This window comes from Hyaena hyaena, unplaced genomic scaffold, assembly GCF_003009895.1.
Source record: "Hyaena hyaena isolate Hyena2069 unplaced genomic scaffold, ASM300989v1 scaffold_335, whole genome shotgun sequence".
In the NCBI taxonomy this organism is placed as follows: domain Eukaryota; kingdom Metazoa; phylum Chordata; class Mammalia; order Carnivora; family Hyaenidae; genus Hyaena; species Hyaena hyaena.
The window spans coordinates 1,745,574-1,769,805 of record NW_024080968.1 but is presented as its reverse complement, the minus strand read 5'-3'; the positions used below and the strand labels follow the sequence as shown (position 1 = coordinate 1,769,805).

General features: G+C 53.2%; 1 protein-coding gene across 2 annotated transcripts in view; it reads left to right on the top strand.

Moving 5' to 3' along the window:
• SULF2 (sulfatase 2) overlaps positions 1-24,232 on the top strand; it is a 117,982-nt gene that overhangs the window by 59,645 nt on the left and 34,105 nt on the right. For both annotated transcript variants that reach the window (XM_039249378.1, XM_039249376.1), the window contains exon 4: positions 18,986-19,137. In XM_039249378.1, coding sequence (XP_039105309.1) covers positions 18,986-19,137 — 152 coding nt within the window. The remainder of the gene's footprint in view (positions 1-18,985; positions 19,138-24,232) is intronic.

Genomic DNA, 24,232 nt, shown 5'->3' with positions numbered 1-24,232 from the left:
TTTATTGTGATCTGGGCCTTGACCCTAAATCCATTTCATGCATAAACACTGAATGTTCCAGCTTCGTGATGAGGAAATGGAAGGACGATCACACTTGAATGCAGAACTTTTCCAGGAGTTATCCTGGATCACTGGTAATCTCGTTGCTCATGGCGGCACCACCAAAAACAGTTGGATGACAAGTCCCACGGGCTCACCCAGTGTCACGCTCCTCTGAAACTTCATCTAGGCCCAGACCCCAGACGGTTCCCTCCCATCTCCTTGACGAATGTGCTTCAAAGTTCATACTGAAATTCTTCTTTGTTATAAGCTGCCTTCCTCTTATTCTGCTTCTAGATTGTAGTTAGAGCATCGTATTGATGTTTTTGGAAATAATGTGCATAAGTAGCTTTTGTTACCTGTAGTTTCCTCCCAGGAAAATAAGGGAGCATTAGAAAATGTCATAGAAATGGACATCAGTCTAGTGGCGTCGAGAGCCACTCTTTGTAGGATCAGCTTAGTGTCAGCTTCCTCTGAGGTGATAAGTAAATGTCCCATGACTGACACGCTCCCCAGATCTTGTTCTGAGGGTCTTTTGTGGATTTTCTCCCCCAACCCCCTACCCGTTCCATCCTTCTGGACAAAACCATGCTTTAAAAGGGGCAGAAAGATTTTCAAATACAGCCCTTCCTGATGTTGACTTGGCAGGTGACCCCATCCATCCCTAGTGCTGGGGGAGCCGGCCCCGCCCAGCTCGTCACCTTTCCTGGACACGGATGGGCCCCTGGCTTCGTCTGCTGGAGATGCGTGACCCTCCCAGAGGTGTCTGGCCAAGGCCAGCATTTAATTCAAGGCCGAGGCACCCCCCGACACACCTCTCCAGCAACGACAGCTCAGCCTGCCTTGATAGCAGCGACCTCACCGAAAAGAGGCAGGTGACACGCAGGAGCTAGTGAAGGGACATGACAAACAGCAGCCTTCAGCCTCCACTCTGCTATTTCCTTGCCCCTGCTTCTCCCCGGCGATTAGCTATTTCTCCTCCCCACCCAGCACCAAGAGGAAGGAAGCTTTGAACAGTGGAATTTTGGGGCGCCTGGGTGGCTCAGTCGGTTTAGCATCCAGCTTTGGTTCAGGTCATGATCTCATGGTACATAGGTTCGAGCCCTGCACTGGGCTCTGTGCTGATGGCTCAGAGCCTGGAGCCTGCTTTGGATTCTGTGTCTCCCTCTCTCTCTGCTCCTACCCCTGCTCTGAGAACAAACTCACAGCTCCTTGCACAGCCTCAGCCTGCCCTCCTCTCTGGCCACATCTCCTACCTCTCTTCCTTTCTAACAGCACTCAGATTGTCTGGCCTCTTTGCTGTTCTTCAAACATTCTAAGACCATACTTACTCCCAGGACCTTTACACCTACACTTACCTCTGCCTAGACCACTGCTCACACCCCTCTTTTCTTGTCACTTTCCATACCTAACATCCGTTCTGCTTCTCTGACGCCCCTGTGTGAATTAGCCCTCCCCAACCCTGGCCAGGCTCTGCCATGATACCTTGCTTTACATCCTTGGCAGGGTTTATCACTCCCTTGATATTATCTCCGGTGTTTTGAATTTAGTTCTTGCCTGTTTTCTTCACTACTGTATCCTGATCCAAGAACAGTGCCAGGCAAGTATTAGGTACCCAATAAGGATTTGAAAGAATGGATGACTCTTCAGCCTTGGGCTTGAAGCAGAAAATGAGAACACAATGGAATTCGGATTACTGTCTCCCTCTTCCAGCATTGAGAAATACGAGTGCAATTAGTTCAGGAAAACGTAGCTGAGTCCCAGTACTCAAACATTGTCATCAGAACCCATCTTTCTGCTTCTTGGATTTTCTTTCATTTGGGTTAACTTTTTTCCTTGGAAGGTTCTCCTTTGTGACCTAAAGATGGCCCTCACAGGCCCCACCCCTCCAGCACAGCAAGTGTGGCTGAAAGGCAGAGCCTCTTCCCAGTGCTCCAGCAAAAGTCTCAAGAAAGGCTTTCATTGGTTCAGCCAGGGTCATGTGTCTCTTCTCTACCCAATCACAGCAGCCAGGGGAGGTGGGACACGCCCTGATTGGCCAACCCCAGATCACGGGCCTCACCCGGGAGCTGGGAGCTAGAATATGTACCCTCAGAAGGCACAGTTACCAAAAGGCAGGAGAGTGGATGTTGGGCAGAAAAATAAAACAAGTGTCTTCTACAGAAACCAAATCCCGCTTCTCCCCTCCAGGGGCAAGTGGGAGGAGGGCACTTTGCCCAGCTCTCTGCTTCCAGCACAAGATGCCTCCTTCATGGGTAGTTATGCCTCCACTTTCCTCGCTCCCTTTCCCGCAGTTCTTCATTCAGCAAGATCCCATCTCTGGCTTCCAGAACTTTTACAGCATTGATTTATCACTTCGTGCAGCAATTCGCATTTGGTGCCTTTTCAAAAGCAGAAGAAAGAGACTCATGTTATAACCTTGCAAGCAGCCCAAAGTTAAAAAGATCTGGTTACAGAACATCAGAAAGGCCTCAGCCCTAAGAGCTCTGGGGCTCAGGGTTTATGTGATGCATGCCTTCCCGGCCCCACCTCCTCAGCCAATTCATCTGCCAAAAAATCAAAGACTTCAGTCCTGTGGCATTTTGCATCTAATATTTATAGTGTTCTAGAGTTTGCAAAAGCATTTCCTTCTCGTTTATCACTGGTTCCTCAGGAGACCCCAGCTCTACCGCCCCCATCCTGTCCTGAAAGTTGGAGGGATTGTCTTCCTCTGCCCAGATCAGGAGCCTCTAAAAGCCAAATGATGGATGGTGAAGGTCTCACAACTCAGGGCCCTCCTATGGGCAGCAGGGGTGGGATTGAACCTTGGCCTGGACCAGCTCAGCGTCTGTTCTGCACCCTTGGGACCACATGTGGGTCTTTCAAGATGGCAGCCAACAGCTCGAGTTCACGCTTCAACCCCAAATATGTTCTGTTTGAATTATAAGGTGGGTTTTTTTTTAAAACTGGAAATTTCTCCAAAAAGCTCAGGCTCCACACTTTGCTTTAAAAAGAGGCAGAGGGCCACCTGGGTGATTCAGTTGAGCATCCAACTCTTGATTTCAGCTCAGGTCATGATCTCAGGGTCGTGGGATCAAGCCCTGAGTTGGGCTTTACCCTGAGCATGAAGCCTGCTTCAGATTCCGCCCCCCCTTCCTCCCTCCCTCCCTTTCTGTCCCTCCCTCTCTCTCTGCCTCTCTCTCTCTCTCTTTCTCACTCACTCTCTTTCTCTTTCTCCCTCTCTCTCTCCCCCTGCCCCTTCCCTGCGTGCATGTGTGTGCACTCTCTCTCTCAAAAAAAATCATGGGTAGGTAGGTAGATAGATAGATAGATAATCTTGCTAAATATTAGCAACATTCCTAGACAGTAAGGGGCAGTAGACTATAGCCCACAGAATTTTGTTATCTGTTTTTATAAATAAAGTTTTATTAGAACACAGCTTACTCATTTACACATTGTCTATGGCTGCCTTCACTCTATCGGGGCAGAGTTGAATAATTGCAGCAGACACCATGTGGCTGCAAAGTGAGAACACTTACAGTCTGACCCTTTGCAGGAAAGGTTTGCGGTCTGCGAGGAGATGGTGGCAGCCGGCTGGATCTGGGTCACGGTTCACCCCCTCCCCGCCACCCCCGTACTTGTTAGAATTACAGGTGCAGCTGAGGGTGCTTCGGTCCCCAGAGAACAGTGGTTTAGAGGCAGTAGGTGCTTCTTTTTCTCTCCCTCGACAGTCTGGGCATTAACAGCCCAGGGATGATACGGCCGTGGTCGCATCCAGCTGGGAGGGAGGCTGAGAATGTCACCTGCGTGCTGGCAGCCTTGTGCCCGGCTGGCAACACTGCTTCTGGGGAGAAGCAGCAAACGGGCGCGGGGGCGACACAGCACATTCTGTGGGAGCGCACGGGCAAGGCCGCGACCTCCGTTCCCCACGCACTTCTCCTCTTATCCTTGGTCCGTTTCATTTCTCTACAGGAGCAACTGAATCTCGTTTGAGTTTATGTGCCAGGTCGTAAATTATGTACACTCTCTCCCCGGGGAGGAGGAAGAAAGGGATGGGACGTACTCCAAGGGCAGAGAGAAGGTTGCAGGCCTGGAATCGTACAAAATGCATCCCATTTCTGCATAAATTAGTGATTGGGAAATCACAGAGCTGAGTACATTCCTAGATCTATTGTAGCTCAAAGTGCTGGGCGGGTAGAGGCTTTGGAAGCTAGAATGCCCGGTGGGGGGTTGTGGTCCGGATTCTCACCCGTCTTGAGGAAAGAAACACCATCATCCTTGGCAGCTTGAGCTGAGTCGATCCCACCAAACTCCTGGAAGTGCTTCCTGGATCCGGCCTCCCAGCGGGTTCTCCTCCTGCCCCACCTGCGGCTCCTCGCCGGTCCGCGTGGCTGCTGTCATACCATCTGGAGGCGGGGGTCATCTTCTCCTGCAGCACCCACCCATTCCCTAACGGGGGACTTTGCCCCTTTGAGAGCCACGTGCCCCCCTGCGCATCTGTGTGGACCCTTTTCAGACGATGTTCAAAATTAAATTTAAAGAAGAAACGACACAGGACTGCAGAGGAAGGCAGTGATATCAAAATACATTCATAAAACACTGTCTCCACTGGGACACGTATGCCTCTTCCCACGTTCAGTGACAGGACGCAGCAGTTTATTTAGCAGATAACTCGTAGGTCTGGTAACTCGCACAATTTCATAGTAGCGCCGGCTTTGGTGATATTTCGAGAAATCTGTTCAGTGGAATGTGATACGAAAATATCTGTGACTTCTGGGGACAGACACAAGTACTCCTGTGATTTGTCCCCTTCATTTCTTGCTGAAGGGGATGCTAGTTAGAGGATAATGAGAATAAATAAAGATGGGGTGTCTCCACCCAGGTTCAGAACGTGCAGATTAAGAAGCCCTTCCTTAGGTGATCTCATACAATTCCATGATATTAAATGCCACCAAAATGTTCACAACTCCCACATCTCAACTCCCAGCCCGGACCTTGCCCTTGAACCTGAATGCATATCTCCAGATGCCATTCTGTCTCCACCTCGACTAACCAACTACTGGGAACCTCAAGGTTAACTGTCAGACCTCAAGCTCTTTGTCACCTCCACCGCAGAACCTGTCCCTCCTGCGGCGCCCCCTTCCTAGAGGATGGCGGGTGTCCTTGTTGCTCGGGACAGAAACCTCACAGTTGTCCTTGACTCCTCTCCTCCCCGACACCACCTCTAATCCATCCACAGACCCTGGCGGTCCCACCTCCAAAAATAGCCTGAAACCAGCCAAGCCCTCTGCCCCTGCTGTCTAGAACCGTCCCAGCCTCTCTCCTGAATTCCGGTGACAGCCTCCGGGGGTCCTGCGTCCCCACTTCATACTGTCCTCCATCCTGGACCCTAAGCTCCTCAAGGGTGTGGTTTTAGCTGTTTGTTAATAGACTCCCTTTTTTTCACTGGTGTCCTGGTACCTAGAACCAAGCCGAGCACACAAGCAGAGCTCTTCTAAGTGTTTACTGGATGGATGGATGGATGGATGGATGGATGGATGGATGGATGGATGGATGCATATGTGACATCCTGATAAATAATGTTATAAACAGCGACCGGCCTTGGAGGGGGGGCAGTTTCCCCATGTTTCCTCACCGAACTCTCCCCGACAACTTTGTCAGACCGGCATATTATTATTCTCCCCATTTTATGGTTGGGAAGACTGAGCTGGTAGGTCGGAAGAACCGGATTTAAACCCAGCTGTCAGCTCCAGAGCCCGTCACGCTGGACCTCACGGCCGACTCCCTCCCCAGGTAAAAACACCCCTCGAACATCTGGCAGCAGTGAGGGAGATGATGCCTGGCTCCTCCCTCCGTCCCCCTGCCGATGCTCTGAGGAAGGCAAGGCCCTCAGGCTCTGGGAATGGCCCTCCCCCAGCAGCCCCAGGCAGAGAAGCCTTGGAGGATGGAGATTCCGTGTGGAGTCTCTGCCCCACCTGGAATTCCAGCCGGATGCGCTCTGGAGAGGGTAGTCAGAGCCGGTTAAGGGCTGGGGCCTCTGGGATCGCCGGGCCGTTTGTCCTTGCCCCTGACTTTGGCTGTTGAGTAATCCACTTGCTGTTGCCTTTACCCCTGCCTCTCCCCACCCCTGCGGCAGTGACGGGGTGCCGCCCCCGCAGAGACGTGGTCCCGGTCCTGCAGGGGGTGTGGCTCCCACCGGCCTCCTATACCCTGGGTGTTCAGTGGGTCCGTCATGTGCTCATTCGTGCCACAAATGTCTGTTGAGGCCTCACTGCTTCCCGAGCTCTGTCCTAGACGCGGGGACACAGGCGGAACGAGGCACACAGGAAGACCTCGGGGAGCTGATGTTTCTCGTTGGGCTTACGTTTGTCGGGTGGCGATAAATACCACGGAGAAACAAAGTGAGGGAAAGACCATTATAATAGGGTGGCTCGGGATGTCACCCAGTAGGTAATATTTGAGCGAGTGCCCAGAAGAGGTGAGGAAGCGATCCCGGGAGGCGTCTGAAGAAGAGGGTCCTTCAGAGGGAACAGCAAGGGCAAAGGCCCTGAGGCAGAAATGAGTTTCAGCCTGGGAAGACAGGAGGCGGCCACTGTGGCTGGAGGAGAATGGATGCAGGCACAGTGAGGGACATGAGGTCAGGGAGGGGGCAGAAGACGAATCCCATGGGACCTCGCAGGCCATGCCAAGGAGTCCAGATTTTAGTGTGAGTGTATAGGAGCCATTGAAGGGTTTTAGGCAGAACTGTGGCTTTTTCTGATCTGTGATTTATCAGATGCCTTCTGGCTCTGGTGGCAGAAGGCCAGGGAGTAGGCCTTCTCTCCAGGTGAGAGAAGGTGGTGGCGGGGACCCCAAGCCGGTCACAGGGAGATCCAGGAAGGGCTCAGTCCTGAGTCCATTCTGAAGGGGGCATCTCCATGAAAGGCAAGGCCATCAGTGGATGTGAGTGGGGGCGGAGGAGCTGAAGGCCCCGACAGGTGTGTGGCCCGAGCGTCTGGCACTCACTGGAATGTTGGGAGAGAGGCAGGTGCAGGGGACCGAGCGAGAGTCCAGCCTGAACTGCCTGTTTGGCACCAAACGAATTGACCTGAAGGAAGATAACGAAGTTTTAACCGTCCGCACGATACATAAAAATGGTAAAACGTGTGAAAGAGGCACACAGACATCTGGAATCTAGAAGGTGTCACGAGAAGCAGAGACTGAACTCTAGGCGTGTGCAGTGGAGTGGTTTATCCTGGGAAAGATGGGCTTTCCAGAAGGTTCTCCTTCATTTTTCACTGGCCTCTCTGAATCGCTCTGGCAAACGTTGTTCATTGTTGTTGGCTTGGCTCCGCGCTCCAGCCTTCTTCGCTAATAGATGTGTGCTGTGCCCGGCCGATTTCTCCATGCGGCACAAACATCCTTCCCCCCAGCTCATCCCGGAGTCTCCAAGGGGCCTTGTTATTTTTCCAAGATGGTGTCGCATTTGGTTTCTAGCGCCCATTTTCGTTTCTCTGGAGACTTGTGTTTTCGTCCCCAACTCAACCCAAAAAAGGAAGCGGGTTCTATTTTGGGAACTCTGTGCCAGACATGATCTCATTTGTTGCTATTCCCATTCTAGAGATGGAATTACCGAGGCTTAGAGGGAGGCGCTCTCTTGCCCCAGGAGACAGGGCTCACATCCGAGCCCTCCGACTCTGGAAACCAGGCCTTCAGAGCCACACTGCACCCCTGCGCCAGCCCCCACATCACTGGAAATCCGCGCCCAGCTCACGGTTTCTCAGCCTGAGCCCCGGGTCCTCCCCTGTGGTGAGGGCCACCCTGTACCCTGTAGGGTGGTTAGCACATCCCTAGTCTCCACCTACTAGACGCCAACAGCACCCCACCCCATAGCTGAGCAAGCAAAAATGTCTCCAGACGTTGCCCAGTGTCCCTGGGGACACTCGCCCCAGCTGGCCTGGTCCACGCTAAGAGGACTCCGACACAGGCCCTGGGTTGACTCTCTACCGCCTGCACTGACCCCCTGTCCAGCACCCACATTCTTGCCTGCAGACGCTGTAATAGAAGTCCCTCTTCCGGAAACATTTACTTGCTGCGTCTCCAGCCCTCCTGGCCGCCCAAGGAGAGAGGGAGGCTTAAGACACTGGTCAGGGGCAGCTTTGCACCGCGTGGCCTGTGTGTCTCACCCAAAACCGATGACCTGTCACCTTATCAGCAGCTGTGACTGTGTGCCCGCTCCAGGCCAGGTACTGGGCAGGCACCACAGCGCCCAGAAAAGGCCCGTGCATGGGGAGATGATGGTGAACAAGGACACGAACACATCGCAGGTGATTTCAGAGAGTACGGAGGCCCACAGAGGAGATAAACAGCCCGGCACAGAAGGACGGGGACCTTGAGGCAGGGCGATCTGGGGCAGCTGCTCAGAGGAGGTGCCATCCGATCTGAGACACCCAGTGGGTAGGAGCCAGTCCACGTGAGCGGGGAGCAGGCCCGTGGCTGAGGTAGAGAGAAGAGCAGGTGCAAATGTCCTGAGGTGCAGTGTGTTTGACACGTTTTAGGGAACGGGCCTGGAGTGGCTAGAACAGAGAGAGCAGAGGAGCGGGCGGTGGGAGACATGGGCAGAGGTAGCAGCAGTCGCAGGCAGCAAGTCACTGAAGGGACGTGGCAAGAACGATCTTGGGTTCAGAAGGGTCCTCCTGGCTGTTTGGGGGTGGCTGGCTTATGGGAAGGCAAAAAGAGGACTCATCAAGGTCAGGGGAGGCCGTTTCCATCGTGAGTAAGGAAATGAGGATAAAGAAGCGAGACACGCGTCTATCACTTTTGTGACCTTACCACCTTTTGCTGCTCTTATTTGGATTCCCAAACACTGGATCTGGGCATCCAGGTTGCAGCTTTCGAGCAGCTGCCTCCTCAGCGGGTCTCACAAAACTCCAGCCCTTTCTCTGCCTTTGAGTCTCCTAGCTCAAGACGCAAAGTCCCAGAGTAGAGTCTGATTGGCCAAGCTCAGCCATATACCCGCCCCCTAGGTGGGAAAGGGCACCTTGATTGACAGCTGGGACCTTTGTATTTGGGAAGCACCAGGGATGCCATAGCTGTGGCTTTTCAGGGGTTCCCTGAAGGAAAGGTGTGTGTGTGTGTGTGTGGTCGTGCGTGTGTGGGTATGTTTGCCCCCAATATTTGGAGGAAACTGCCAAATCCAAACGAATAAATAGTTATCGAAACATTTATATTTGAATGTAAATCACGCATCGTAGCATGATCCAACCAGTCAACTCTGGAATATTTCGACTCCTGGTTATTTATCTGCGATCGCTAATGTGGGCTGTGGGTAGAGACGGTGTGGGACAAATGTGCGTTGAGAGACTCCAGTGTCCTTGAAACAGCCCTGCTGACAGTTCCGTCCAGATGGCCCATGACAGGCGGGAGAAAGCTGTGCCCCGGCGGCGGGGACACCAAGTCCCACTAGCCCCCATTTGCCGACACTTTTCCACATTCCTTGCCCTTTTGGGTTCCTTCCCCCACATGACAGTAGGCAGTGGCTTACCGTCATTGCTGCCCGCCAAGGCACAGGGGTGAGGCCACTTGCCTGGCGTTCCACAGTCAGGAGGTGACAGACCAGGAGAGTCCGGCTACAGAGACACACTCTCAGCGGTGCTCCTGTGTCGCCTCCTGTGTTACCCAGAGGACTGGCCCGTGGCTGCCCTGAGGTTCAGGACGACGGGGCCCCTCTCACCCCGGCCCCACCCGCTCCCCAGCACGGAGACATGGACCCAGGATCCTCGTTCGCTTCCGGGGGCAGAAACCCTCCATCTCCCCCACATCCAAAACAACGCCTCCATCTGCCCTCCTGGGCCGGGCTTACCGCCAGCGAATCTCAGTCTCCAGTCACCGCAACACACAGCTTTTAGAGACCACAAATGCGATGGTTACGAGGCAATTTCAGTTAGATTCAGGGCCGGGAGAGATAGCAGAAGGGCCTGGTTCCCCATCAGCCTCTCAGTGGTTCCCCAGCAGCACTAAACTCAGACAAATGGAGAAGGCAGCCAGGAGGGGACGGACGCAAGCAGCTTTCCGCCAAAGGCTGCGTGTGCCGCCAGCAGGGCCAGGAGACAGGGCTTCAGGAGGACGTGGGGGCTGACAAGCCCCTTAATGTTCGTGGCTGGAAGGGTGGATTTTGACATGGGTCTCTGCAAGGACCCTATTAAATAAGGTAGTAATGGAGCAGAAAGTGGCCAGAGAGGGGGACCCGTTGGTCACGAAGAAACAGACGCTTAGTGGGCACATCCTGTGCCGGGTCCAGGCACGTCCTGAGGGAGCGCGTGCAGTTCCAGACCGCCACAACAAAGCCAGTGTAGCACTAAAGCAAGCCAGTGAGGGTTTGGGCTCCCAGGGCGTGTAAAAGTTATGTTTACACCAAGTGTGCAGTAGTATTCTAAAACAGCAGTGTGTGGGGCACCTGGGTGGCTCAGTCAGTTAGGAGTCCGACTCGGTGTCAGCTCAGGTCACAATCTCACGGTTTCGTGAGTTCGAGCCCGCATCGGGCTCGGTGCTGGCAGCACGGAGCCTGCTTGGGATCCTCTCTCTCTCCCTGCCCCTCCCCCACTCACACTGTCTCTGCCTCAAAAATAAAGTTAAAAAAAACTTGTTTTATTTATTTTTGAGACGGTGAGAGAGCACAAATGGGGGAGGGGCAGAGAGAGAGGGAGACACAGAATCCAAAGCAGGCTCCAGGCTCTGAGCTGTCAGCACAGAGCCCGACGTGGAGCTCAAACCCACAAACTATGTGATCATGATCTGAACCGAAGTCAGACGCTTAACTGACTGAGCCACCCAGGTGCCCCCAAAATTTTTTTATAAAAATAAAAATCAGTACATGTACCTTAATTTAAAAATATTGCTAAAAAATGCTCACCATCTTGGGAGCCTTCAGTGAGTCGTAGTCACTGATCACAGATCAAATGATCACATGACAAATATAACAATAGTGAAAAAGCTTGAAATGTTCCAAGAATGACTGAAGTGCAGCACAGAGACACAAAATGAGCTAAATGCCATTGGGGAAAAAAGGGTGCCAGTAGACTTGCTGGACACAGGGTTCCGCAAGCCTTCAGTTGGTAACACATGCAGGGTCTGTGAAGCTTGATAAAGCAAAGCACGTGGGGCACCTGGGTGGTCAGTTGGTTGAGCGTCCGACTTCAGCTTAGGTCATGATCTCAAGGTTCGTGGGTTTGAGCCCCGCGTCGGGCTCTGTACCGAGAGCTCGGAGCCTGGAGCCTGCTTCAGATTCTGTGTCTCCCTCTCTCGCTGCCCCTCCCCTGCTCACACTCTATTTCTCTCTCAAAAATAAATAAACATTAAAAAATAATAGTAAATAAAGCGAAGCACGTGAACACAGGGTGGGCCCAGATGCATGTGTTAGTTCTGACAGCAGCCCACGAGGTAGATGTGGTCATTTTCCCATTTTCCAAGTGGAGAAACTGAGGGATCAGGAGATTAAACTAGTTGCCCAAGGACACACAGCTTTCACTGTTGGAACACATCTCCGAAAGCCCCTCTTTTTTAAAAAAAAATTTTTGTTTAATGTTTATTCATTTTTTGAGAGACAGAGCATGAGAAAGGGAAGGGCAGAGAGAGAGGGAGACACAGAATCCGAAGCAGATGTCAGGCTCTGAGCTGTCAGCACAGAGCCTGATGCGGGGTTTGAATTCAGGAACCGTGAGATCATGACCTGCCTGAGTTGAAGCCCGATGCTTAACCGACTGAGCCCCCCAGGCGCCCCGTCCAAGGGCCCCTTTAACGTGGAGTGATTTTGCCAGCGTCCCCTCTTCTGGGACATCCTCATCCTTCCCGTCACGATCATGTTTCCTCACTTATATCGGTGGTCGAGCTGCCTGGCTGCAAACGGAGAGCGTCCCACGCTGCGCACGTCGGCATCCCCACGGTCAGCTTCAGCTTCTTTTCTTCTCGGACTCCTTTTCCCCTCTCCCCTTTCCACCTCAGCTAGCTTTTCATTTCGTGGTTGTTCTCTCCTCTCTGCCGGCCACTTCTGCCCTTCGACGTCCGCTTTTGTAACACATCTTGTAGATGTATCCCCGGGAGGCAAGGAGGGAGCCCCACTACACGCTCTGTGGTCTGTGCGCAAAGTGAGTCACAGACACTTGGGGACCGGTCACCGATAGCCTTCGCAAGAAACGCCGTGCCGGCCCCTGGTCCTGATGCCCGTGTTCCTTACACGGTGATTGGTGGGCCGGAGAGCCAGTAGCCACGCTTGTACTGTGTGCAGTTACAGTTAATGTGCCACGGCAGCTAAATTGGAACCGTGTTGTGGGAGACTGAACGGTGGAAACTGACATTTGTGTGCATGGGGACCGTGCGAGGCAAGACGGCCCGTGACTCGCTGCTCTGTTCTTGTCGTTGCTCTGCCGTCGTGGGGGTGTTCCTTTGCACACCGGGGCCCCCTCGCTGGCTTGGCCCCACTTTATACCCGGCGCCTCTCTCTCCAGATTGAACACAGCCCTGTTTCAAATCCCTGAGGGATCCCTTTCCCCCGCACAAGGAGTTTTGCTCATAACACCCAGGGTTGGAAAACACGTCTTGCGAAGGCCCGGAGAGTAAATGTTTTGGACTTGCAGCCACATGGTCTCTGTCGCAAGGACTCGGCTCCGTCACTGCAGCTGCATGCAGCCAGAACGACTGTGCAGAAGAGTGGGCGTGGCTCTGCTCCGATAGAAGTATTCATGAACACGACTAGCAGCCAGGGTTGGTTTGCCACACCCTGCTGTCTGTGAGACATCTCATCTTCTCTGCCTTGGGCCTTTTAACCGTGAGGGCAAGAGCTCAACTAAAAAACCGAATGAAGCAAACAGAACCACCACCACCAGGGGCGGAGAGGTGGGGTTTACTGGTTTACACCACTCAGGCTCTCTCACTCCGGCACTGCTGATGTTTGGAGCCAGAGGAGTCTTTGGCGGAGGCGGGGGGGGGGGGGGGGGGGGGGGGTCTGTGCTGTGCATTAAAGGATGTTTACCAGCATCCCTGATCTCTATCCACTAGATGCCCATAGTACCTCCCCACTCAGTTGCAGCAACCAAAATGTCCCCATTGCCCAATGTCCCCTGATGAGGAACCACTAATAAAACTGAAAATGCTACCGTTAGAGGTGGCTTCAGGTAAGAGCGCCCCAGGACTCAAAACTAGTATCTCTCTTTATTCATCTCTCTCCCTCCCTCCCCACCCCCTTCTCTGCTGCTCTCTTCCCTGCTACTTCGTGTTCAAATAGACTCTCTCCTCCTGGTGGCAAGATGGCTGCCAGGAGCGTCAAGTTTATGTCCCCATCGGCTTTTTTTTTTTTATTATTTCTAGGAGAGAGAGAGACAGCGTGAGCAGGGGAGGGTCAGAGAGAGAGGGAGACATAGACTCCGAAACAGGCTCCAGGCTCTGAGCTGGCAGTCAGCACAGAGCCCGACGCGGGGCTCGAACCCACAAACTGTGAGATCATGACCTAAGCGAAAGTCGGACGCTTAACCGACTAAGCCACCCAGGCGCCCCTGTCCCCATCAGCCTTAAGCCATCTTGAAGAATGTCTCGTTTCCAGTAGCTCCCCTAAAAGTCCCAGGGCTCACTCTCATTGGCCCAGCTTGGGTCATCTGTCTGTTTCTGAACCAGGGGAATGGAGTCCTCTGATTGGTCCAGCTGATATGATGCCTGTCCCCCCCCGCCCCCCCCCCCCCACCGGCGGCCGGAGGTAAAATCAGCCCATGTGACTGATGTAAGGAAGTAGTCGTATGTGAAGGACCACGGTCAGGATCAAGCACGAAAACAAAAATCTCCACTTCCACGTGTAAATTTCCACCCTGTGCCTGGTACGCAGGCAGCAGCAAGCGCTCCATCCTTTCAACTGATGCCAGCCGGCTCCCTCGGGGCGGCGTCAGCCAGCACATTATCAGTGGCCTTTCCTGGCCTGGCATTTAATTCCTCTTACTCTGCCGCCAAGTCATGCCGCCCCCCCCACCCCCAGGTTGTTCTTCCTTTTGCACCATCCCAGCCTCCAGAGCGAAACGACTCCGGGCTCCAGCCGGGACACAGACTGTATTTTTAATCTTGATTTTAATTCCAGCTCATTCTCCTGGCTGTATCTCCCAGCCCTGGAGCCCCAGGGCGCACGCTCATTTGCTTCTCCCACCTCAACGGGTACCGGAATAACCATTTTAAAAACCGCCTTGGGGAAATCTAATCAAATGAGAGCAAAATCTAATTTGGCACTAAAAGCCTTTGACTGAAGAAACCCTGTTTTCTAGGGTCTTGTGGAGCCTGAATAGTAAACACTTTCTGGATGTTTTAAGAGTTGGGGGCTGGAGAGAGGAGAGCGATGCAGAAAAGGGCATTCCGGCAGAAGTAGCCTCAGCCATTGTAACTGTGACACCCGTGGCATTGGGCGATAATGGGGGGGGGGCGCTTCCCAGGGCGGCCCCCCTCCAACCTCCAAGAAAGAGTTATCCCACTGGCCGGGCCAAGATCGAAGCTCTTTAACATTCCGAGCTGCACATTCATCAGAAAGACCTTGGTCCAGATCTTCAGGGACAAACTATAGAATCACAAGCCACGGTTTGGGGACCTGGGAGAGAACCCAGTTTTCCCAGCAGGGAGATTCAGGGTGCCCTTTTCCCGGGGCTTTTGTTCACCCTTCTGCAAACCAAGGGAAGGTCTATGCTTCTGAAAATGCTTGAGGTCTTGGGTTCCTTTCCGGATGTGTCCCCATTCCAGGAAAATGCACACAACATGCAAAATATGATGTGTAGTATTTCAGGGGCCGTGTGGACCCTTTTAAGTTTCCCCATCATGCCTCCTGTTGCTTCTTCTCATGATCTAGTCCCTCTACCCTGTAATGCCACCTTCTCCCTTCCTCAGTGGCTTCCCCAAGCTTGTTCCTGCCACAGGACCTTTGCACTTGCTATTCCCTCTGTCTAGAGCAGTTGCCCTTGTATTCCTATTCTCCCTGATTCATCCTCAGCAGCCTTCCCTGACCGCTCAACCCCCTGGGGCCTCCAGGGCTCCCTCTCTAGCCACTTTATTGGAACACCGTCTTTATTTTTGTCATTACTTTGTTTTTACCAACAGCATCACCTCTGTGGTCACGGTTCCCCCGCTAGGATGTCCGCCCTGTGAGGGCAGGGATCCTGGTGGCCTCGTTCACTGCCGTGTTGCCATTGCCCGGGACGGCCCCTGCCATCCGTCGGGGCATAACACACAGTTGTTGATATATGAACACATCCGTGCTCAAGGCAGTGTTACCTGAACTGAGCCATTTCCGGAGGCTGCCATCCCGATTTTCACCATGCGCGGGCGCAGCGACTTATTATTTCCTGAATGTTTTCCTCTCAGATGTTTCACTGTTTTTACTTCAGCATCTTCAAAGGGAAACTCCTCCATCCCCACCAGTGTTTGCCATGAATAGAAAGTGTCAGGGCTCTCTAAGGGGCTTATTAAATTTCACCCTCTTCCCTGAGGTTTTGAGCCAACAGAGAAACACAACTAAGGAATCGGCAAATGGAAGCCAAAAACGGCACTTCGATGCCTCTGATAAAGGCTGGGTGGGAGGGCATGGCTTCTTCGTGAGAGCATGTGGGCGTCCAGATGCTAAAGTCCAGGGTCCAATGGACCCTCCCATTGAGCCAGGCCCACCCTTTCTCTCCTCCCTACGTGGCAAAAGCAAGCCCCCCTTCACACTGGCACTCCCTGAAGGCAGCCCACTCCGCACAGGAAGAGCAAAAGCACGAATGGGTCGTGAATGCCCACTTGGCCCCTCCGAACCCAGCAGTCCCATATACTAGAGGGCCAGCTACAGCCCCCCAGGCCAAATCCGGCCCTCCATCCGTTTTTTGTAAATAAAGTTTTATTGGAACAGAGCCATGCCCACTTGCTTATGTAGTGTCTGCAGCTGCTTTCTACAGCTATCGAAGAGGCAGTAGAGACCGTCTGGCCACAAAGCCGAAGGTATTCACCGTCTGGGCCTTCACAGGGAATGTTCGCTGACCCCTCGTACGTCATTCTTCCCCCAAGGAGGAGGAACAGGAGAGAGCGGAGCGGGGTTATCAGAGCGGAGCTCCCTACATACGGAAAGACACATGAAATGTGAGGAATAAGGTCACTGAGGTTTGGTAGATCTGGTTTCCTGGACGGTGCGTGATCTCCAGGGGCCTTTTCAGCCCTCACTACGTGGTTCCGTTGCTGAGGGGGGACAGGTGTGTGCGGCAGGCGGCATTGTGTGGCTCGGCGTTCCTCGCCTGCAGACTGTAGGCCTTTTACCCAGGAACGCTCTCTGTGCAGCGTTCACCAGCGTCGCTGGCCTCCGGGCCCCCCCCCCCGCCCCGATGCTGGGAGCACGTCCCGCCCAATCTGCAGCAAAACCCAAGCCATCTGCCACACACTGCCAAGTGTCCGCTGAGGGGCACACAGCCCCTAGCTGAGCGCCGCTGCTCTCCGGAGACAGATGCAAGTGTCTGAACGTGCCGTGTTCCCGAGAGAGAAACCCAGGCCTTCTGCTTGCCCCGTGCTTGGACCTCCCTGCCCCTGACTCCAGCCGACATCTCAGTCCCTGTGCCCTGATATCCGCCCAGGGACGCGCGGTCGCTGTGGACACCGGCCACCTAACTGCTTTTACTCTCTGAATATTGTCTGTTACCCGGGACTCTGGGAAGCCAGTTTCCCTGCCCGTCCTCACTGGAAGCTGGGGTTCCTTTTCTGTCCACTGTGCCCCCCAACCATGCAAAGAGGGGGGCCCCACCCTGGGCCTTCCCCTGAAGCTGCCTGGGACCCTCTCTTCCTACTTTCACCTCCTCTGGAGCCCAGAGCCTTCCAGGAGGTGCTTCCTCAGCTCCTCCCTCAGGAGCACTCACCTCCCCGCCCAGCGTGCCAGGGGAGGACTGAACTGATGTGCTTCCCTCTGTCCTGTGCCACAGGATTCAGGAACTGGCTGCTCGGGTCCTTAAGGGGGCTTCCCAGTGCCAGGTGGTGCCAGCCAGCTGCCCAGTCTCCAGAACAATGTCCCCATGGAGGGCTCCGGCCCCTTCCCCGCTCTCCCGATCCAGCAGGCCGAAGGCGGCTCCCCATGCTTTCTGGAAGGTTCTGGGGGCAGGGGGACTGTCTCCTCCTCTGCTGGCATCATCGCCCGGCCCCAGGCCACTCCTCATGGATGTTCACCCTTTCTCCTCTCATCTCCGGCCCTGAACAGGCACCACCCGGCCCTCACGCTTTGCCAGGCACCCCACCATCTGCCAGCGAAATCTCTGTAACCCGCTTCAACCACCGGGAACCCTCCCATTCTCCAGCTCTCCGGCCGGTGCGTGGGTGTGTCCGAGGCCCTGGTGCCCTCAGCTGAAGGAGGGAGCCGGCCTAGGGCTCTGTCTCTGGAGAAACAGTCACAGATTTTCCCGTTTCTTAAAAACTGGCTTTATCGGTTGTAATTGTTAAAAGTCATAGTCACTCACTGAGAAGAAAAAAGAACAAAAAAGTATCATCAAGAAGATCTGGTCTGTTACCTCCTCGCCCACTGAGAGTGTTTGGGGGTTACCCCCTTCCGCGAGAATTGGGGTGATTTGTTTTTAAGCTCTGTGGCTGTGCCGGACTTGCACGCGGGGAAGCGCTGGGCCCCTCAGTGCCCGGCTCAGTGCGGTGTCGCCAGCACCCACACTTGTCGTGGTGGGAAATAGAACTAGAAGCGTGCCCGCGATCACCGCCGCTTGCTTTCCTGCAGCGCAGACCCGTTTCCCTCTTTTTGAGCATCATATAAATGAGATCATACGGCGTGTATCCTTTCGTATCTGGTTTATTTCTCTTAACGTGATTAGACAGTTGAGATGCATCTGGGTTTTTGTGTGGGTTTTTTGAGAGGGAGAGAGAGAGAGAGAGCAAGTTGGGGAGGGGCAGAGGGAGAGGGGAGAGAGAGAGAGAGAGAGAGAGAGCAAGTTGGGGAGGGGCAGAGGGAGAGGGGAGAGAGAGAGAGAGAGAGAGAGAGAAAGAATTCCAAGCAGGCTCAATGCTCAGCACAGAGCCTGACACAGGGCTCGATCTCACGACCACGAGATCATGACCTGAGCTGAAATCAAGAGTCTGATGCTTGACCAACTGAGCTGCCCAGGTGCCCCGAGATGCATCTGTATTATCAGACGCGGCCTTCTGGCTTCCGTGGGATATTCTGCTATGTCAGTATTCAGCCGTGTGTCCAACCACCGCTCCTGTTGATGGACATCTGACCTGCTTCTGGTCACCTGCTGCCATGAAGGGTGCTACTCCTGTTCCTGAACCGTCGAACGCCTTACTGCTGAGTAAACACCCAGGGTTTGGACGACAGGGTCGGAAGGTGTGAGCGTGGTCACGCAGGACGTGGATCCACCTGCGTGTCCCTCGTGGTGTGTACAGTGCCGGCGCTCCACAGTCCCAGTGACAGTAGCGTTGCTTGTGTTCTAATGCTACTTGGTTCTGGTCCCGTGTCAGAGACAGGATTCAAGGAGCCCGGAAGCTTGAATGGGAAAGGATATAACACTCTTATTTTTACGCCCTTAGCGTCGCCTTCAATTAGGAAGGTAGCCACGAGCCATAACCCAAGAGAATCTGTAGCTGTGCCATCCGTACAGATCACTGATTGTGTCATATCACACGGCAGCGGCTGCAGAGGTCACAAAATAAAATATTCTCACTTATCACTACTTTGAAGTTACCATTCTTCCCAAGGCCTTTTCCAGTCTCTTTTAAAAGGGCGTGTTACCAGATGGCAAATGCTTTTTTAATATTCAGTTATTACATTTCAGGATAATTTACTTTCTCTCTAGTCCTATGTATTTTCTATTTTGGGCTTCGCTTGCTTTCGAAAGGCTCCGTGGCTCAGAGGGTGGCGTCGTTTTCACACCTTGGGGACACGGCGGTCGGGTGACAGAGGAGAGTCTTGCTGTCCACATTCTCACGTGGCCTCCTGATCCTTCTCCCACTCCAGCTTTCTTCGGGAAGTACCTTAACGAGTACAACGGCTCCTACGTGCCACCTGGCTGGAAGGAGTGGGTCGGCCTCCTTAAAAACTCCCGTTTCTATAACTACACGCTCTGTCGGAACGGGGTGAAGGAGAAACACGGCTTCGATTACTCCAAGGTAAGCCCTGCGTGTCCCGGGAGCTTCAGTGCCTGGCTTCGGAGGGTGACACTCACCTAAATGAGTGACCTCAAGCAGCCCACGTGCGGCACCCCGGTGTTTGCAGCTCCTGAATAACCGTCTCTGAGGGCGTGGTTCACGACCCACCCGGGCAGAACGTTCTTGCAGAAAGCGCGCGCACAGAGCGTGCCATTCCGTGAATGTTCGCAAACCGAGCAGGTGCGTGTACCCAGCACCCAGGCAGGTCGGCAGGCAGCGTGTCCCCACCGCCGGCCCCGAGAGCCCCCCCGGGTCACCCCTTCCACCAGGCGTCCCCCCCCCGCGAGGACTGCCACCCCACAGACGCGCAGTGTCACACACGAATTGCGAAGCTGCTTCACACCACGTGGAGACCCACCGTGTTGTCACGTGTGGGTGTGGCCCTGCGTCCTTGCTGGGCAGCGTCCCGTCGTCACATTGTCCGTCTGCTCCCCGTCGCCTCATCTTTCCAGGCCTCGTGTGTTTCACTGGCCCAGGGTGTGAAGTGCCCAGACCTTAGGTGCACAGCTCGGGGAATTTCCACACACGTGTGTGCGTCTGTTGAAACAGATCGGAGCCCCCTCGCCCCCAGCAAGGTATAAAGCGTTTCCAGCCCCCAGGAGACTGCCTTGTTCGCCTTTCCAGTCAAAACCCCCACCCCTGAGGTGACCTGTAGTCAGACTTCTGTCACCATGGACTGGCTCTGCCCATTCCAGAACCTCACGGAAATGGAATCACGTAGGCGATTTGAGGTTTTGCCGCTTAACACCAGCCTGTGAGGGCGATCCACGCGGCCACACGTAATCAGCACTGTGCTGTCGCTGCTGTGAGGTATGTGTGGGTGGTGGGTAGGTATCCATTCCCACCCGATGGCCATTCTGGTGGCCTCCTGCTGACTCCTTATGAATCAGGCTGCTGGGGGACATCCTCACCCATGGCTTTGGATGGTAGGCACTAGGTTACGTGGTTGAACCAGTGTGTACGTTCCGGCCAGAAACGTTGTAAGGGTCCCTAGTGCTTCACGTTGCTTGTCAACATGGGTATTGTCTTTTTTTTTTTTTTAGTTCTGTCTCACTTTGGTTTTACCGGAAAGGTTTTTGAGGATCCCCTAAGTTAACATGATCAGAAGAGCCCTTTCTCCATAGTGATATGGAGTTCTGTGGAGTTATATATGTGGATACAGAGTAGGTCAGGACGGGAGACTTCCTCTCTAGTGCGCCATATACCCAATATTTTAGGCCTTACGAGCCATACAGACCCAAGTCTGCCATTGTAGTACGAAAGCCACCATAGGTAATGTGTGAACAAGCATGGTGAGTTCCAATAAAACTTTATTTATAAAAACAGGCAGTGGTTGGTCCACAGGCTAGAGTTAGCTGATTCTTGGCTTAAATGAGAAGGAGGGGGAGGAAAATGTATGCATTTTTCCCCCTGTGATATCTCCTGAGTTTTCAACATTGGCATCTAATTCAGACTTTTCTAGAACCCTGCGAGCATCCAGCATGCCTAACCCGTAGATATGCAGCCTTTGTGGCCCACTGCACTGTCCTGCCTGCCACCCTCTGGGGACTGTACGGTGACTTCCCCTCCTGGGGTCACGGGACTGGGGTGCAGACCTCAGCCTTGACATATCTTATGTGCCCTTGGATATGCTACCTACTCCGAAGAGCCTCAGTTCCCGCATCTGAGAAATGGGCACTCTGCTGCACATCTTTTTATTGAGGACCTCTGATGGTCCAAGCAACTGTGCTGGGTGTTTCCTATGTAGTATTTTTAATCTTCCCAGCAATCATAGGCATGAGTGGACTACTTAAGTTTGGTTATGTTACTCGTTCACTCCCTGCTATATATGCCAGGCACTGTGTCAGGTGCTGGGGACCCCGGATGAACAGAAACAAATCAGGCGCTCAAAGTCTGGGATGCAGAGGTGGGTTATTAGCCATGAAGTGATGGTCCCCGTACTAAAGCCGGAACACCACTGCACAACGTAGAAGCACATGTGTGTCCCTGCACACACACCCACACAGTCCCATCGGCCCCGCCTCCTATTTCGTCATCTCCATATGAGCCAGTCCAACCAGACCAGCCTGGTCGGTGACTACAACCATCTCCAAATCTTTGCTAGTGCTCTCCCGCCCTGAATTTTTCCAAGTCTTATCCAGCTTCTCTTCCGTGAATCCTTCCCCAAGTGCCCTAAACTGTAGGATTTATCCTTTCTTGAATCATACGGGCCTCTCTCAGTTCCTTGTGAACTGAAACTCAACTCAGAAGGGCTCAGCAGAAGAGGGGCCACCAGCTCATTTAACTGGTCCAGCAGTAACGGTATCAGACATGGCTGGATCCAGGGGCTCAAACGAAATCTTTAGGTGGTGGTTTCTTTTCTCCTTTAAGCTCTCTTTTCCTTTTTTAATAATTTTTTTAAATGTTTATTCATTTTTGAGAGACAGAGAGAGACAGAGTGTGAGTGAGGGAGGGACAGAGAAGGAGGGAGACACAGAATCTGAAGCAGGTTCCAGGCTCTGAGCTGTCACAGCACAGAACCCGATGCGGGGCTTGAACCCACTAACCGTGAGATCATGACCTGAGCCGAAGTTGGATACTTAACTGACTGAGCACCTGGGATAGGGTGTTTTTAGGCCACTGAGCATCTGGTCCATTTTCATCCAGACTCTATCCTCAGCTGGCGTTCCAGCGTCTGGCTCCGAGGTGGGCCTCCCGCTGTCCCTGCCTCTGGCTCTGAGTGGCGCAGGTGACCTACAGCCCATCGAAACACTGCAGCCCCTGGCCACACGGATTGGTTTGGGCACAGACATGTGACTGATCTAGAGCCAATGAGATGCAGTGAGACTTGCTGGGAATCCTGGGAAAGAAACACCCTCACTTGCAGCTGGGCCGGACGGTGAGACGATGGAAGGGCAGCCATACTGTCCCAAGAGGCAAGGAAAGAAGAGGGGGTGGGGGAGGTAGAAAGGGGAGGGAGAGAGACTGTAAGTGGCGCTGAAGAGAAGAAAACAGAGTGGGGAGCCTGGGTGGCTCAGTCGGTTGAGCAGACTACTTCCGCTCAGGTCATGATCTCACAGTCAGTGATCTCACTGCCATCTCCGAGTGAGAGCTGCTGTCACCCCTGCTCACACTGTCTCTCCCTCTCTCTCTCTCTCTCAGAAATAAATAAAACATTAAAAAAAAAAAAAAAAGAAAATACCCTATCCCACTCCCCTTCTGGAAACACTACACATTTGGCGAAAACCCCTTCCTTTGACAAGGGATCCACTCATGTGTCCCCCTTACTGAGTCTGATCGTTCAGGCCCTGGTAGCAGCAACCTCACACATCCCCTGGACAGCACCCTCTCCCCTCACACTGTGTCCCCCCCTGCACGGAGCAGGCCTCCATTACCGCCGAGTGAATTACTTCCAAAGTCCTGATGGGGGGATTTGTAAATTAGAAATAGAAATTACAGTGTCTCGAGCTGAACACGCTGCTTCTCCCAGACGGCACAGGCACATCCTCCAATACCTAGAAAAATCCTCTCTGTCCTTGTTGAAATTCCTCACCATGTCCCCGCCTGGGCTCAGAGCAGCCCTGTAATCAAGTTATCCAGGGACACTCGGAGTCCCTCTGGGGCCGAGGACGGGACATGCAGCGGCTGCTGTTTTGCCCGTTTCCTGCCACAGACACATCTCCCCGGTGAAAGGGCTCCGTGGGAGGATTCCTGGGCTCCCTGTTCCCAGAGGCCTGGGAACAGAGGGATGGGGGCCCTTTGGGGTCAGAGCTGGCTCCGGTCCAGGGTTCAGACCTGCTGCAGTGGGAGCCGGAGCACTGGAAGGGAGCAAGGGAGCCCTGCTCCAGCGCTCTGGGAAGTGACAGGCCTCTGTGTCACAGGCCTCAGTGGCTTCAGCAGGAGGCCCAGCTGGAGAGGAAGTGAGTTCCCTTCAAAGGCCCTCTGAAGACTCTGTTCTGAGGCACTAATCCCAAGGCAGATGCCACGAAAGGGTTCCCGATAGCAAGTGGACAGAGGCAGTGACAATGAGAAAAGAATGATGAGGCACAGGCTGATCACCTAAGAGGATCAGAGAAGGCGGGACCAGAGGGAGATGGGAATGACAGTGTCAGGTAGCCGAAGAGGCTTCCTGGTGGGGGGAGGGGGGGAGGCCCAGGTGGGGGAAAGGCCCTGAGGAACAGTGATCTCTGTGAACTTGAATGAGACCACCCTTTGATCCGCCATTTGTGCTCCTCTGTGTGGAGAAGCCTCCCTCCTCTGCTGGGAAGGGGCTGAGTTGTTAATTGAAGCTTTGTTTGTTATTGAAAGAAATCAACAAGGCCACCAATGCAGGAAATGATTAGATGACCACAAAGAAACCCAACCCTGGAGGATTTCTAGAAAAAGATGAGGGGCGGTCTGTGTGTAAAGCCATCAAAAGGGCTTTGGGCATAGGACTGATGGAAGAGCGGGCTGCAGAGAGGGCTCCCACAAGCCCCTATTACAACGTCACCCCCCACTCTCCTGGCCCCCCAAGTGATCACACCTGGTGTGTCTCCCTGGTTCACTTGTTTTTTGGATTTTGGTTTTTCCTTTTAGAAGAAAATCTGCTTTTAATTCCAATGGCATTCAATATAGATATATATATAGATATAGACCAAAAAAAAAAAACAAACCTGTTTAAGGTAAGAATTGATTTCAATTACATGGAGTCATCAAAGAATGAGTATTCAAAAATTTAAAATTGACAGGTAAATTGTGAAAACCCAAACTCTCAACTGAAGGCTTGAAATAGAACATAACTGACCAGTTGTGCAAATCTCTGAAAGCATATGACAAAGGAAGGTGACGGCCAGGTGCACATGGGAGGTCCCAAGAAGACTGAGACTCCTTTCCTGGGCACTTAAAATAGTAACAGACTCTGGTCCAGTCGGGATGGTGACATAGAAGGCTCCTGAACTCACCTGCTCCAATCAACATACTGAATCTACAGCAAAGTACAATTTCTTGTACTATAAACTACAAGTTTATAGTTTATATATATATATATAGTTTATATATATATAGTTTATATATATATATAGTTTATATATATATA